Source organism: Lotus japonicus, chromosome 5 (assembly GCF_012489685.1).
Source record: "Lotus japonicus ecotype B-129 chromosome 5, LjGifu_v1.2".
NCBI lineage: Eukaryota > Viridiplantae > Streptophyta > Magnoliopsida > Fabales > Fabaceae > Lotus > Lotus japonicus.
In genome coordinates, this window is record NC_080045.1 from 55490005 (window position 1) to 55506073 (window position 16069).

General features: G+C 36.0%; 2 protein-coding genes across 2 annotated transcripts; one reads left to right on the plus strand and one right to left on the minus strand.

The window, feature by feature from the left end:
- The first annotated feature begins 2590 nt into the window (after positions 1-2590).
- Positions 2591-5959, plus strand: LOC130718235 (uncharacterized). Its single transcript, XM_057568765.1, has 3 exons — positions 2591-2880; positions 2969-3188; positions 5429-5959. Exons 1-3 carry the CDS (start codon positions 2690-2692, stop codon positions 5642-5644), a joined length of 627 nt encoding a protein of 208 aa, XP_057424748.1. The 5' UTR covers positions 2591-2689; the 3' UTR covers positions 5645-5959.
- A 4531-nt stretch (positions 5960-10490) lies between these two features.
- On the minus strand, positions 10491-14277 carry LOC130718007 (phospholipase A1 PLIP2, chloroplastic-like). The gene is made up of 5 exons (XM_057568438.1): positions 13551-14277; positions 12313-12804; positions 12020-12079; positions 11436-11852; positions 10491-11314 (listed from the first exon to the last, which is right to left on the minus strand). The coding sequence occupies exons 1-5, from the start codon at positions 14154-14156 to the stop codon at positions 10733-10735; spliced, it is 2157 nt and encodes a 718-aa protein (XP_057424421.1). The 5' UTR covers positions 14157-14277; the 3' UTR covers positions 10491-10732.
- Between the last annotated feature and the right edge of the window lie 1792 nt (positions 14278-16069).

Below are 16069 nucleotides of genomic sequence, written 5' to 3' on the forward strand. Positions count from 1 at the left end.
AGGGCTCGGGCGTATTTTATGAGTTTTAGTCGATTTTATTGTATCGTGATGATTTTTTGAGTTTTTTTTTTCGATTTTAGGGTTTCGCGTCAATTTTGATCCACTAGAATTTTACATTAATTCGCTAGAGATGCGTAAAATCCATTAGTGATCCGTGATTTTTTTATAAAACAATCCAACGGTGTTCTATTTTTAATGGATGGATGCAATCTATCCAATAAAATAAATGGATCCATTTACATTATTTTTCTATATGGATCGACCGGATGGATGTGGACTAATGGATTATTCTGCCACCACAACTTTCACCCCCTTAAGTACGATTAAAAGCTTCTTCCAATGAAAAGCTTTAAGAGGATTTGCATAGTGTCGTTCAATGCATTACACAAAAAAAATATGAGGAAATCTGAATGGCCATGTGTGTTGGGAGGTAGAGTATTTTTCTAGAGCTCATGGACATTTTAGTTTTGGATAGTGACATTTTATCTTAGACTTTTCTATAGCACATGGCCTCAAAAATTTAAAATACTTGATTTAGAAATTGAGAGGAACATTATATTCCCTATAAAATCAGGACCTCAAGGTCACAAATAATTTCTTTTTGATAAGGGGCTTAGATAAGAAGGCTTGTAAGGATTGCAAGGTAATATCGGGTGAGAGCTATTACAAGTTATAAACCCAATAATTATGTATTGGCAGCTTAAGGGAGAAAAACTTTTGACTTATGAAGGAAAGTTATTCTAGGAATGTAATTGGGGCAGTGTTAATTTCATTTAGGATGATGTATCTAAAAAAATTACGATGGTTGCCAAAGAAGACTTGGGTGTATCTTAAATGAGTCTTGGTTGTGAGATGAAAGTGTGCAAGAAATTGTAGAATGTAAAAGACAATGCATCGAGACTTTACATTGACACAAGAGCGTTGAAAGTTGGGAGATGTATTAGCAGGTTTGAAATCAAGCAAAGAAAGCTCTGAGTGAGAATAATTCAAGGCTTGTGAGGAGTTTCATAAATATCTTAAAATAAAAGATATAGAACAATAAATATATAAACTTGTGGCATTGTGTTTGCTTCAAGACCCCCCCTCGGAGGGGATTGGTACCTTTGTTGCATGCTAATGCAATAGGATTCTCGCATGTGAGGAAGTAGTTTGCCTTGACGTTTCCTTTTCTTTCATTTGGGGCCTAGCCCCGCCCTCTTACCAAAAAATTAATATCTAAACTTGCTAAAAACCAAACAAGAAGATTAGGAGTTTTGAACGAAATGAGATGTACTATAGATGACAGAGTTTTAATTAAAAATCAAGCTATTATAAAATATGGAAGAATTATTTTAGTGAACTTTTCAACGATGGAAAAGGCTTAGAAGCAAGGTAAAATAAACAAAACATGTCTTACCATTGAAGAATTCAAGTTGGAGAAGTTATATAAGCTCTCAAGCGTATGAATAAAATTATAATAAAACACGTAATCATCGACGACTTAAAGGCCATCACAAAATCTTACAGCCACCTACAATTAGCCTGTTGGCTGTTGGTAACATGCTTTTTTACAAATAAAATAAAAAACGTGTTATAGACGACCTGGACCGTCAATAATTTTGCTGCAAGTTTTATTTTTTTGCGGGATTAGCTCATGTCAACTTACCAACGACCAAGACTGTCAATATTTTGAAATTACCGACGACCAAGGTTGTAGATAGCTTAGCGGTCTTAAAAAATCATTGTAGTTTTTTATTAACAGTCAAAGAAATTAGATATTTTTTTCAACGACAATCTTTTTAAATTCTTTTTTTGGTCTTGACCAAAGTATCCCCACAGCCGATAGCCGTGAGACTAATCCCTCGCCCCACAGTCAGCGCACTAAGCGGTAGGGGGCTGACCAAGGAGAATCTTTTTAAATTCTTGTTGTCACTTACAAAAGACCAAAGTCATCAATAATTTTTTTTTTAAACTACAGACGACCAAAGTTTTCCTTAACCTACTCAATTTATGGTTGTTACCTATAAATAGGCTTTTGTGAAACAATAAAATATGAATAATGATAGATGCTCTTTTTGAAGATGTCTAAGATTTGGGATTAGAGTTTTTAGGGTTAATTTCATGTTTTTAACTCATTCGTTGTTTTTTTTTTCATTTTAGTAATGTGTCTTAAACACGACGACACACATAGAAGACACGAAGGTTCAATTAAAAGAAACAAGTGAATGTGGTGAAAATAGCAAACCAGATAGACAAAAACGACATTAGTTTTTGGACGACAAATTTACAAAAGGGCCAAAATCGCTCAATTGTGTTAGATAAAGTTCAAAACAGCTCGTTTTAAACAAAGAGAACCAAAATTAAACAATCGTATTAGTTCATGGACCATAAGTGCAATTAAGACAATTATGAGGATTTTTTTTTTGGTCGAAGGTTCAAAATTCATTCAATACCCAAAGAGGTTGACCAACGACACTTACGACAGATGATCAATGAAGAAAATTGATTTCCATAATGGGCCAAGCCCGCGGCCCATATATGTAGTTGGGCCGAAGATTCTAGAAGAGCCCACCATAAATTCCAATGAGCGCTGGTAGGTGGTTTGGTTTGGTAGATAGTAGAGATAACTAAGCATCTTGCTTTGCTTGCTTCAATCTTCATCGTCCCTTGCAGAATCGAAACACCACTCACTCTTTCACTCACTGCAATCATGGGTTGGCTGAGTCGGTTTCTAACGGCGGTGACTTTCTTAGCCGTCGGAGTATTATTCTCGCCGGAGACACTCGCTTCAAAATCAACAGCTCTTTCAACCTACCTCAAACTCGCTCACCTCCTCAGCTTCTCCACCGCCTTCGGTTCTGCTCTCTGGGTCACCTTCATCGGTGGAATCATCATGTTCAAGTAAGTAACCTTTCCTTTTCATTTTCATTTTCACAGTAATTTGATGCGTGATTGTGGCTGATTTGGTTGAATTGTTGACTGTGTTTAGGAATCTGCCGAGGCATCAGTTTGGTAATCTTCAGAGCAAGATGTTTCCGGCGTATTTCTCACTGGTGGGAACGTGTGGCGCCATTGCGGTGGCTTCCTTTGGGTACCTGCACCCGTGGAAAACTGCTTCCACTAGTGAACGATACCAGCTTGGGTTCTTGCTCTCTTCCTTTGCATTCAATCTCACCAACTTGTTTGTGTTTACGCCTATGACCATTGAGGTAATTTTCTTTCTTTTTTAGGTTGTTCTTGTCTCTGTAGCGGTCTCCTGTTAATTAGTTTACACTTGTCAAAGTAGTCCCTTGAGCTTGTATGTGTGTTCAAAATAATATGATCCTTCTAGTTTATATATTATATTCTCACTTAGGTATGCTTGATTTCTAGTTGGGTACAATGTGGTACAATTACGATGTTACCTGTTACCATGTCCGCCATGTCAAAATTCTATTAGCATTTTCCAATTTCTTTCAAGCAAAGCAAACTAGGCCTTAAGGTGTGTGTTAAATCATTTTTTTATTTTGGAATATATGTGAACTTCCGTATTGAAAACGGATATCCAAATTCCAAACACGCCCTTAATTGTTACTTCCTACTAGTAATTAGTGAGGCGAAATTAAGTTTTCTTAGGCTTTATTTGAGAGTTTTTCAGGGAGAGGGGAGGGGAATGGAGGGAAAGCTATTCCCTTGTTTGGCAGTTCAAAATTTTCAAAAACCCCCAATTTGGGGGAACTCAATAAAAATAGCTGAAGAGGGTCTTGGAGGGTTTTTCAGAAATTCCCCAAACCTCTTCCCTGTTAGGGTGTGTTTGGATGTTTTTAGAGGAGGAAAGGGAAAGACTTTAAGGGGAAGGGGAGGGCAAGAGAGGGGGAAGCGGGGTAAGCCCTTCCCTTGTCTGGCATTTCCAAAACCCCCCCAATTTGGGGTACTAAAAATTATAACTAAGTATTTTGGAGGGGTTTCACTTTCGTAAACACCCCAAACTCCCTCCCTCCCCCCCCAAATTTTTATAATCTCTCAAACAAGGGGAGGGCTTCTCATAAGTCTTCCCTTCCCTCACTCTAAAACTCAAGTCACAAACAAACACACCCTTAAAAAAACTCCCAAAACAATGGAGGGCTTCTCATAAGACTCTTCTTTACCTTTTCTTCCTTCCAAAATCCAACTCTCAAACAGAGCCTAAGGAAATGCATTTACTAAGGCTGTGTTTTGATATGCATTGGCTCCTGTGCAAAAAGTGAACGAAACTCTTCTTATGAATCAGGAAGAAGTTCGTTGACTTTGCACTAAAATAGTATACCAACACACACTAAATGATTTATTTTGTCATGGAAATGGATTCATGAAATGTTTTATTTTTTGATGGAATTGATAGTGTGAAATGGCAGACTGATTGAGTGATAATCACTTAAGATTATCTGATTCTAGGGAAGACTAGAGTACTGATGCCTCATTCTTTGCATGACAAAATTGTTTTCCGTACTCAAAATATCATGCGCCTGCAACAATTTAACTATTCACTAAAAGTCTAGAACCTTAATGACTAGAATCTGTTATGATCTATATCTCATTTTCGGTTAAATTGAACTATTTGACATGTTGATCAAATTTTCCTGATGCAACATTTTGCAAAATTAAGCTAAGCATATATTTCACAAGCTTAAATGAATTCAACACCAGTCAAACTCAAATGGTCAAAGTTTGTTACTTTTGTTTAATCTTAAGTTTGTAGGTAAGTTGGTTGGTAGTTTCCAACTGTTAAATCATAAGAGTTCTTTCCAATTACATTCTATAGGGGAACAGGTCCAATTGATTGCGTCATTTTGATTTGGTTTTTATTATATTTATTACTCCCTCCGTTCCTAAATAACTGACACTTTAAGGTTGTTGCACAAGTATTAAGAAATAGCAATTAATGTTCTTGTTTTATTAAAATTACAATCTAACTTCCTATTATACCCTTTATCTCTCATATTAATTCTAACTTTTCAACTTTTCTACCACCAATAAATGAAGGGTACAATTGGTAAAGTATAATTAATGCTCTCTTGAACTTTGTAAAATGGCAGATAATTAGGAACAAAATTTAGTTAGAAATAGTGTCAGTTATTTAGGAACGGAGGGAGTATTAACTTGTATTGTTTGATATCATCATACCAATAGCAATGTGTTGATTGTGTTTCATCTCTTTCCTCTTATTGTTATATGGAAACTTGAGAACTTTCAACTAGCTTATATATATTTATTTAGGGTAAAACTTACCTGCAGTGCCATACATGCAGTTGGTACTGTTCTCATGTATCCCTTTTTTTTCGACTCTTATCTTCATTCATCACACTAATGGCACTGTAGCAAGGGTCTTAATCATATCTACCTTCATGAAAACATTTTATGTTGTTACTCTGCCAATAGTTATTATACCTTTTATGGTTGATAATGAAACCATTTGGTTGCTCTGATACAGCTGATGAAGCAAAGGCATAAAGTGGAGAGAGAAAATAATGTTGGAGAGGAAGTTGGGTGGTCAAAAAATGTGGAAGTTGCAAAGACAAACCCAAAGCTTGCAGCCATGAATAAGAAGTTCGGTATGATTCATGGATTATCTTCCCTCTCTAATATCATGTCGTTTGGAAGCCTTGCAGTACACTCTTGGTACTTGGCAGGTAAAATTAATCTGTGAATCAATTTCTGCCACACGTTCTATTCGACATGGCTGAGCACCTTATGAAAAGTTATATTAAGTCAGGATCCCAGTGTTCTCTTTATCTGCTAGTTAATCGTTTTACTTGCCAAGAAGTCTAGAATGTCAATTTGTGAAATGTACCATGAGAGCATTTTACCGTATCGATTTACCAAGAATGCCTGGCCATGGACACATAATGTAATCGCCCTAGTTCATATGAATAAACTATGTTGTCTGTGTACCTTTCTGTAGTCAAAGGTAACAAATATTGTAGACTCCAGCTGTTATCATATGTTAGCATTTGTTTTTCTAGGTGTACTATTTCTCTGTTATTTTTTCCCATATTGAGGGGGACTACATTTTGCTAGTCTCTGAGTTCAATGTTGAGGTCTATTTTGTTGTTCTCTTAAAGCTTGAAGATTCACCCTCTATTTTCCCTGAAAATGTGCTCGAGTTATTACGGCTTGTTCAGAATATTGAAAGAAAGGTGCTGTTCATCTCATGTACATGTGCACCTGCTTCTACAAGCACCAATACAGTATAGTAATGCTAGCTTAGCCACCATGGACTAAAAAATAAAACCTAACTAAGCTTGGGAAGCCACTTAGATAACTGACGGTGTCAAATTAGTGGCCAGCAATGCTTGGTGATGCCTTGTATTGTAGGTCTATGATTTTGAGCATACCATGCTCTATGTTGCGCCAGAACTTGTCTGTGTTGTGCAGTTGAGATCCCTGTTCCAAAAACTAGAATGGCCAAAATAAGCCTGATATTTGATTGAAGAGAAATTTTTTCATAGGAACAAACGCTGTGTTATCTTGTAAAATATAATCTGTAAATTTCCTGATTCACTTTCTCAAATTACACGTTTTTTTAATAAAATCAAATTACACATTTTAAATCCTACATTGTTGTGTCATGAGTTTGGCACTGTTGGTTTATGATTTACTTTATTTAGAGATGATTATTTTTAAAATTTAGATATTGATAGATAAAGTAAAAGAATTAATGTGTGTGTGCATATATATATTGAAAATTTATTTATATAGGTAATTATGAACTAAAATAATCAAGAAAATTAATAATATGATTTGTTTGAACAATTTTTTTAAAAAAGTAACTGGTTTACTTTTCATTTATAATTTGGAAATTCATAATATGTGTTTATAAAGGCCTGGTGTTTCATGATAAGGATATATTAAACTTCATGAAATTTAAGATTGGTGATTTAAACATGCTTTAGCAATGTCTTATATTTGGAGTATAAAGATGTTGCGTGTTTGTTTGGAGGTTGTGATAAAAGTGTTCAGTGCCAAGACCAACTCCACTTTAGGGCAGCCAGAGGTCGGGGTCTGTCTGAGTAAGGCAAGAGCTCGTAGCCACGCTATCGGTCTTGTCTTGTTGATAACCTTGAGACCGACAATGATTTTCACCTGCAGCTTTGACTGCATAGTGCAAACCAATGAGATCATAGATATTTTGACAAATGCCAAGGCTTGCTCTCCTTGCTCAACATCCATTGAAAACACTCTCTATTGCCTTCGTGACTGTCCTTATTCCATGGAGACCTGGATGAAGCTGGGTGCTCTTTCCTGGCGTGATTTCATGCACCAGGATGTTAAAGTTTGGGTTTTAAGTCAAGCTAAGAGTCGGAATGGTATCAAATTCATTGCGTGTTTGTGGGGTTTGTGAAAGTGGAGGAATATGTGATCTTCAAGGATACTCCAGGAAGCTTGATGTCGTATTTACTAATTACTATGACCACGATGAGTTCGTTATGTTCTTCGATCCTAATAGGATGGAGGTTGGAATGTTCTCATGAGCAATAATTGGAGGCCACCCTCAGTGGGAAAAGTGAAGCTAAATGTGGATGATAGTTATTGCACAAGTGATAGTTGCATGGGTGGGGGCGGTTTAGTTCGAGATTCTCAGGTACAGTGATTGTATGAGTTTCACTCCTTTGGGACAGGGGGCAACCCCCTTCTGGCTGAGACTAATGCTTTAAGAGATGGTCTTTCTCTTGTTTGCAGTCGCGGTTATAGGGATGTCATTTGTGAGGTTTATTGCGCTAAGCTTTTGGTTTCGTTGAAGGATGAAGAAAATAGAAGATTCATGCCAGCACTAAGATTTGGGTTTGGCTCGAGAAGAAGTGGACAATGACACTGAATTTTATTCGAAGACATAGAAATGCTGCAATAGACTGCCTTGCTAGATTGGAGGCGAGTTCTCCTTCTACGATTGCCCGCCTTATTAAGAAGCCTCACATGGAATTGCAAAATTTCATTTTGAAGTACTCATTGTTTGTATGATAGCTTTGGTTTCTCCGTAATTTTTTGAAGCAGAAAAAAAAATAGATATTTTGAATCTTTACAACTAATAACATGTAATCATGTATGACCCACCCATCATCCGCATCAATCGATCAAGAAAAGAAAAATGTTGCCCAAGATAATATCTAACTTAATTATCCATCCACAGCAGCAAGTTATTGTGATTAGATGAAATTATTCAAGTTTGATCAGCTAATTGGTCGTCCAACCTTCGTAAGTTGGATTGTTTTCTTATGCTAGTTTCATGTGCTTTGGAGGTTGGAATTACCCATGCTTGAGCTAGCTGTTCAATCTCGTTTTCAAGATTATGAGTTATAGCCTCCAACATTATTGATGACTCAAAACTCAAAAGGTCTTGATTAAAAGTTGTACTATGTGGACCAACTTGGTAGGAAGGTAAATTGCATATGACCACAACCAAATTTAAGACAACTCATATCCCTAATTTTGGGGTTGAGCCCCCAATATAACAGAACCCAAAAAAAGGTGAGAATTAATGTGAAGAAAAATTGAAAACGAAAAGTGCTTTATTTGACCACATATCAAATTGTCTAATGTCTAGTAGTGCCGCCAAACGTGTAGAACTAGAAATTGGATAAATTTTAGGTGAGATAGAGAGGACTAAAATTGCTTCGTTGGATGGATAGGCAATGAAGCAAGCAAGGGGACTTGGAATTGGAATGGTGGTCTGGATTGTTCCCTTTTTTGTTTGAGAGTGAAAACACTAGTCGTAAAAGAATGCTAAGACTGGTTGGTTGTATCTTTGGTTTGACATGTGAATCTACATGTGCATAAAACGAGTAATCTAGTCGAAACAACAGAATCTATATCGTTTTCATGTATTCCTTATCTTCCTATCTTGCTACGTAAGGGTTTCATCTTCCACCTTTTCAAGTTACAATCGCACAGCGACGTCATTCTTGAACGCGCACGTAACGCACCATGGTATCTTGCCGTAACGCGTTATTGCTGATTAAGATGTGTTTATGAAAATTTGTATCTTTTTTTTTTGAATGGATGAAAATTTGTATCTTCACACAATTATAATCATAATTTATAAACATATTGACCATGTTATAATTTATAAATGTTATATTGATGTCATAAATTATATATATCGTTGTATTTATTATATATTATATATTATTGAGATTTCTATACCACAATTTTAAAGTATAAAAAAGTGAAGTAAAAACCGAATAATTCAATACAAACTGCTATAGATTGGATCAGATTTGGTTCGAATTTGAATTTAGTAAGAAATTCATTGAATATCAAAATTATAAAACCGATGAGATTGGATCGAATGTTTTTTACTTTTTTTTTCCTTCAAAATCGATTCAATCCAATCCAATCCAATTCGTGAACACTCCTAAATGATATAATAGATGATGTGATAAAATCATAAAATAAATATAAAAGAAGTAAGAGATAGAATAATAAATGACGTGAATGTGAATGTGAATGTGAGACGAATGAGAAAATATTGGGTAAATATATTAATACTAAATGTTAATTGATGAAGCTCTTAATCATGAAGGGGTGAAAATAGACAAATCGCTTGTGGAGAAACACAGCCTACATCAATAACATCATTACCATTATTCATTACATCACGTCAAAATCATTCATTAAATGAATTGTCTAAAAAGTCAGTTTTTTTTTTGGGTTACAATAGGAAAGATATCTAAAAAGTCCGTTTAACAAAAGATATTTGATTTGGACCATTTAATATTTTAATATTATATACTTATTAATTTATTTTGAAAGAATCAATCAATAAAATCAAATTAACTAATGAGATGCGCTTAACACTTGTGGTTCATTTACATAAATAATTTAATTAAGCACTCATGGCACCATAAGCGTTTATAGCATAAACGTGCTATAATAAGCGTTTATTTATAAGTTATGTTGAAAAATTTATTAAAATAAGTTGAAAATATGTTTCTCATTCATAAAAATAATCTGAATAATTTGTGAAAGTCTGCTCAAAACAACTTATATGTGAATCATAAGCTCTTTCAAACACTTATTTAGCGTTATGCTATAAAACAAGCTGAAATAATTTTTTCCAAACAAATTCGTTTAGTTAACAACTAAGAGCATATTTTGAGACAATTTTTTTTGCCAATTTAAGCTTTTAAATTTTAATAACTGGACTTCAAACCAGACCAAACTAGTAGAAATGTGCCAGACATTGAAAAATAAACTACACCAACCACCCATGACCCAACTTATAAGTTTGAGAAGCATCTCATTCCCAAACCTTAAAAACCAACCTATTTTTCACCCATCAATTGTGTCCACCAAACAACGAGTTCAATAACTAGCTCACAAATGGCAAGCAAACATCATTTCTCCTTTTCCATCTTTTGTGACACCCTGGACAGACAGAGAAGTATTCATAAAGTCTCACCAAATTTCTGGTAGTTCAACCCAGGACTAAACTCCTTGGCCTTTGTATTAAAGTATTGGACCAATTTTATTTTATTTTAAAATGATACACTTGATTTCTCAGGGATTGAAGGCAACAACATAAGCATTACTTGAAGGCAATAACAATAACCTCAACTAATTAAATTTATGTGTTAATATTTGAGCAACATCCTTCTACAAGCACCATTCATGAGAGATACTACATTTTACTTTGGAAATAAAAGAATAAAGAATCATCTAATGTCCTACTACAAACCATGTGGTCACACCCTATATACAACTGTCCCTTCCCTTTCTTTCCCTCTTCAATAATGATTCATTTGAAGCTAATCACGTTATATGCCCCCAAAAGTAACAACCTTGCAGGGAATAATAGTAGCACAAACAAATGCATATGTTGAGATGCAACAAGTCTGCTGAACCTTTTCAAGGACTCTCTTCCTATCTGTATCATGCCAGAGAATGAGGACTGGCGTTGACCACCCACATTGACTGACACCATGGATCTACCAACAACAATGTTGGCATCGATTCCGCGTGGCAACACCAGAGGCCACCACACCTTCCGCCGCTGTTCTCTCATTGCTTTACGGATCTGGTTAAGTTCCTGGCGAATCACGGTTCTCACGGAGATTAAGTAGGAATTCATGTCATGATCTCTTTGTATGCATCCTTCAGATCCATAAGCAGATCGGTCACTTAATATCTCAAGTGGATGAGGCGAGTTCAAGAACTCCAACTGCGCGGCTCGGAGCAGCTTCTCTGCATCATTGGATTCTGACAAAGGACAACACAAGATATATAGACCACTGCCTGATGGCAGGAGGTCATGGCTTGGTGAAAACTTCTTATCAGGCTGTAGAATCAGCAGTTCACCCATTGGTGCATATAGTAACTTCTGCAGTAAAAAAAATCACAAATAAGTAAAACCGGTGCATTAGTTCTAGTATGATCGGACCCCAGAGGCTTATTAAAGAAATTTATTTGTTTACAGAACTTTCGGATAAGCAGGAACTTACTTGGTTATTGAGACAAGGATGGTCACGGAAGTTCCCATTGACAGCCTTTAACAGTCTTGCGACGTGGTCAGGATATTTGCAGGAAAATGCTCGTGGTACTATGTCTCTGTGCATCATAATTGCCTGAAGGTGACTCCGTGGTAGACCTAGCTTGCCGAGGAGACTATCACCTCCACACATGATGGATGGGGAACCAAAAGTTATCACCGGAAGTAGAGAGGAGATTGACACTTCTTGTCGTATTAAGAGCATGAGATTTACAAGTAACGCCAAGCTTCCACCAAGAGAATGCCCTGTGAAACGGAAAGTTGCACGAGAACCTTTTGCTCTTAGATGAGAATGAACTTCTGGCAACATCTGTTGGTATATCCCTTTAGCAGCCTCGTAAATACCTCTGTGCACAAGGACATCCAACCCCTAAACAAAAGATATGTACATCAGTGTCTCATTTTCATGATATAGTTGGATAAACATTAACAATGATTCAAATCAAATACATTTATTCGTAACTGTTAAAAGAACGAAAGTTCCCTCTTTGACAAGAAAAATTACATATTAAGAAACTACCTCAGTCTGAAAATTACCTCAAATTTAACCGGCTCAAAAAGAAGGTTTGCTTGCCAGGATGCCATTGACTCAGAACCCTGCATATTTATATTAAATTAAATAAATAGTAAGAAAGAGCAGAACATATACATAAAAAATGACCGTGAATTACATACACCCCAAAAATATCACAACTAGATATTGAGAAACAACAATGATAATGTTTCAATCATATTTGACGGGTCACGAATTACAGCAAAACTGAACGCAACCAAGAAGTTCAATTTATACTGAAAAAAGCAAAAACATGTCCCCATTAACGCTTACCTACCTGAATAACAAAGAACCTTGTACCATTCTGGTCATCATCACATATGTACCATTCGCAGGGTGATGAACGAATTGAGTTTAGATCATCTGCAACCGCCTGCTTTACTTCCTCCTTTGCTGCAACCACTGCTGTCACTGAATCAGTAGTTGCCATCAAAGATCCGAACTCTGTGTTTAACATGTTAACACCACTAAGGCTTTCATTGCTTCCTTCAGGGGAACCTTTACCATCCGCAGCAGTTGAAGATTTGAATGGGAGTATGCTCCTAGTCTGAGCATGAAGATAAGATGCAGCAGAGGCAGCAATGTTGTAAGCAGCAGATGCACTTATCTTGGATCCACCGTTCTTCGCCTCCTTTGTTTCATTCTCATCTTCTGCCTTCTCATTAGTTTCACCTTCCTGAGGAGTTTTTTCAGCTGCTGCAGCCAATTCCTTCTTCTCTATTGATGAAGTTACAAGACGCAGACCATAATGTTTTAAGAGTTTCCCCGGCTACATTGCCAAAGACAAAAGATAAATCAGTACTTCCAATGCGTTTGTGGAAAATTATTTTCCAGGATTTGCCAATGCATTTCAGAAATATCATATAACCAAAAATAGAAAACAGAGCTTTACAAATACATATTAGAAATGCAAAAATGCAATCGAATCACATGCAAGCAATAAAAAATAGATCACATAACTGGTGAGCATTCCAAAATTATTACAAATTAAGCTAGCTAATAAAAAAGTATTCCATTTTGTCTTAGTTAGATAAGTAAGGCAAGTGCCCATTTGGTTTCCCGTTTCCATGGGAAAACACACATCTCAATGTATCATGAGATAAGCAAGATTTTGACACGTTGACTCAAACATAGCTCGGTGTGAGTTCAACAGAAATTCAAACATACAGGATCATTGCCTCATCAAGTTCAAACTAAAACCTTCCAAGGGTTTATCAAAATAAACAACACAACCTAAACCCAGAAAGTGCAGGTGCTTATAACATGTTTAAGATACAAACTTAAGCATTCCAAATCATCCCCTTCATAAACTAGAAAAACCAAACAAATTATGACACAATAAATCTGCAAGCAATCAATGTATGTTCAGAACAAATCACCCAGATCAGTCTACAACAAGGTAGATCTAAAGTCTCAGAAACCTATGAATGTCAATTTAGCAAAACCGATTTGAGTCTAAAAGCACAAATAGAAGCTAAAATTGAAGAAAGATTTAAACTCAACACAATCCAATACCTTGATTTTGGGAATAGAGTAGGCCAAGCTCCCCAAGTGTGACATCTGCGCATACAATCTAGCTTCAGCCAAAGACACCCTCCGTAACATTCTGGAAAACGAGTCTCTATCAAACTGAACATCTTCTTCTTCTTCTTCTTCTTCTTTTTCGTCATCATCTTGATCAACCATGCAACCATCACAACACACCTCCTCATCCTCATTCCTGTGATCGTTGGCTGTACCTTCTCCTTGATTCTCCTCATCACCACCGTTCCCCTGTTCCCTCTTCCACACCGACTTCACATGCAAAATCTTCAAAACCCAGTTCCCACCCTCCCTTTCATCATCTCTTTCAGCCTTCTCTTCTTCACCGTCCTCCACCAAAACAGCGTCGTCTAAGGCCAGCCCACTAAACCCGCCGTCCCGAGCTCCCCGCGGCCAGAGAGACTCTAAAGGATACCTAAACGAGAATCTCGAGAACAACGACTTTTGCGGCGGTTTCGGTTTCTCCGCCGCTGAACGCCCCATCGCGCTGACCTGAGAAGGGTTGGCGCGTGCGTCCACAGAGCCGCCGATCGGGATCGAGGGAACGATCCCATTGTTGAAGCACATGGTGGTTTCCATGGTTAGTTTTGCGGAGAAGACAACAATGTTTGTTGACAACGATGGTGTTTTGGGTTTGAACGTTATGGAACTGGTTTGGTTTGGTTTGGTTTTTAAACTAAAACACGCAAAATAGAAGAAGAGGAAGAAAGAATAAGAAGAAGCATTAAATAGGAGGGACACCGGAACCTAACAAAAACTGAATAGAAACAGGTGACCCAAATTTCGGACCCTTATTTTATTTTATACTATAGTATATATGATATATATATAATATAAATTACTTTCGAGAAAAAGTATATAATACGAATAATGTAAAAATATTATTTATTGTTGCGTGATTAGGTTTGAATCGCAGTTTAGGGGAGAAATGATGGGGGTTTTCTTGAGGGGCCACGACGAGATTTTGGTAGGGGCGTTCACTGACAATTCAGAATTGCATTGGGTTTACATGAATGTTTTTTAATTCAATTTGTTCTTTTTTATATTTCATGGTTTAATTGGTTGATTTTAAATTTAATTTAATTTTATCCAATCACCGATTTGATAGAGATTCGAGGATCTAAAGATAACTCTAGCAGAGTTTAATAAATAAACTAACTAAGAAGAGAGATAGACTGAATTCATATTAAATTTCTAGTAAAATGCCAAAATGAATTTAAGGTGATGTTTGTTACATAGGTATCTCTAAATATTCTTGAAAATGTGAGGTGGGAATGTAATATTTCCATATTAGTACAAGTTTTAAAAATTTTATTCTTGAGTGTGAAGGATTATCATGTAATTTACGGGTGAATTTTATAACTTTTATAATATTGAAAATACCATTTCAAGAAAAATGTGATATTTTGATGATAGAAAATATAATTATTTCCCGTTTAAAAGAAGGATGAATAACTTCTTTTTTTGAAAAATAAAAACAGAGAAACGGAAATTGATTGCAAAAAGAAAAACCAATACTCTTCAATGGGCTAATTATTTGTATAATTTAGAAAGCCAATATAAAGGAGTCAAATGTGTTGATTTTTAAAATATAGATCCATTATATATAAGAATTGCATGGAAAAGTACTTAATATATTTACATTTAAATGATTACTTTCACATAAGTACAAGTTATGTAAATGAATAGATGAATGTTGAATTCAAAAACATTAACTAAAGTGATAAAAATTGAGAGTAAAAATCATTAAGAAGTTTATAAAATGAGATCTAAGTTTCAACATCATTCTTCTTTGTATAGCCAGGGTCAGACTCGACATGCGATATATGGTGGTGGCCAATGTGTCAGGTAGTGAGAGTGAGTGTTCGTGTGTTTTTTTATCATTTTTCTTTGCATTTTCGTAGGAAAGTTCATGATTTTCTTGCAGGTTCAATTCCAAGTTTTTAGATGAAACAGCCACACGTCATAAGTGTAGTTCAACTACACGCGTCCATTCCCTTACGTGTCGGCAAGAGCATATGAGTCAGGGTAAAGCCTTCCTAAATGTTATGGAGTATCGCCATGTGCGCCTAGGCTACCGTATCTGCTAAAGTAACCCTCGCATCTATGAAAGAATCTAAGCTTATTCTAGAATTAGTATTGTTCTTCAAGAAATAGAAGGATCATCATCTCTCATCTCAGTGTAGTGGAATGTGGTGGAGGATGTATATAGACTCAATGCTCTAATGGCAGCAATAGCAATGAGCTTAATTGAGGCAATGAGTCTGGGTTTACAAAATTAAGACAATTATACCTGAGTTATTAATAAATAGTGGATTAATAAGGTGATATAATTAAGGAGCTCAATAAACATCTTATATTGGTAAGAGCTTTAAAATGTGCAACACCCAATAATAATATTAATTAGGATTAATGGAGCTCTAGTTAGATTTTTCTATAAAGAACATAAGTATTGGTCCCAAGGATAACTTCACAAGTCACTTGATGATCTC

Coding starts and splice junctions, on each gene's coding strand:
- LOC130718235 (XM_057568765.1), top strand. CDS start 2,690: ATGGGTTGGCTGAGTCGGTTTCTAACGGCGGTGACTTTCTTAGCCGTC. Junction 2,881..2,968: donor GGTGGAATCATCATGTTCAA/GTAAGTAACCTT, acceptor GACTGTGTTTAG/GAATCTGCCGAGGCATCAGT. Junction 3,189..5,428: donor TTACGCCTATGACCATTGAG/GTAATTTTCTTT, acceptor GCTCTGATACAG/CTGATGAAGCAAAGGCATAA.
- LOC130718007 (XM_057568438.1), bottom strand. CDS start 14,156: ATGGAAACCACCATGTGCTTCAACAATGGGATCGTTCCCTCGATCCCG. Junction 12,805..13,550: donor ACTCTATTCCCAAAATCAAG/GTATTGGATTGT, acceptor TTGGCAATGTAG/CCGGGGAAACTCTTAAAACA. Junction 11,315..11,435: donor ATCCTTGTCTCAATAACCAA/GTAAGTTCCTGC, acceptor TTTTTACTGCAG/AAGTTACTATATGCACCAAT.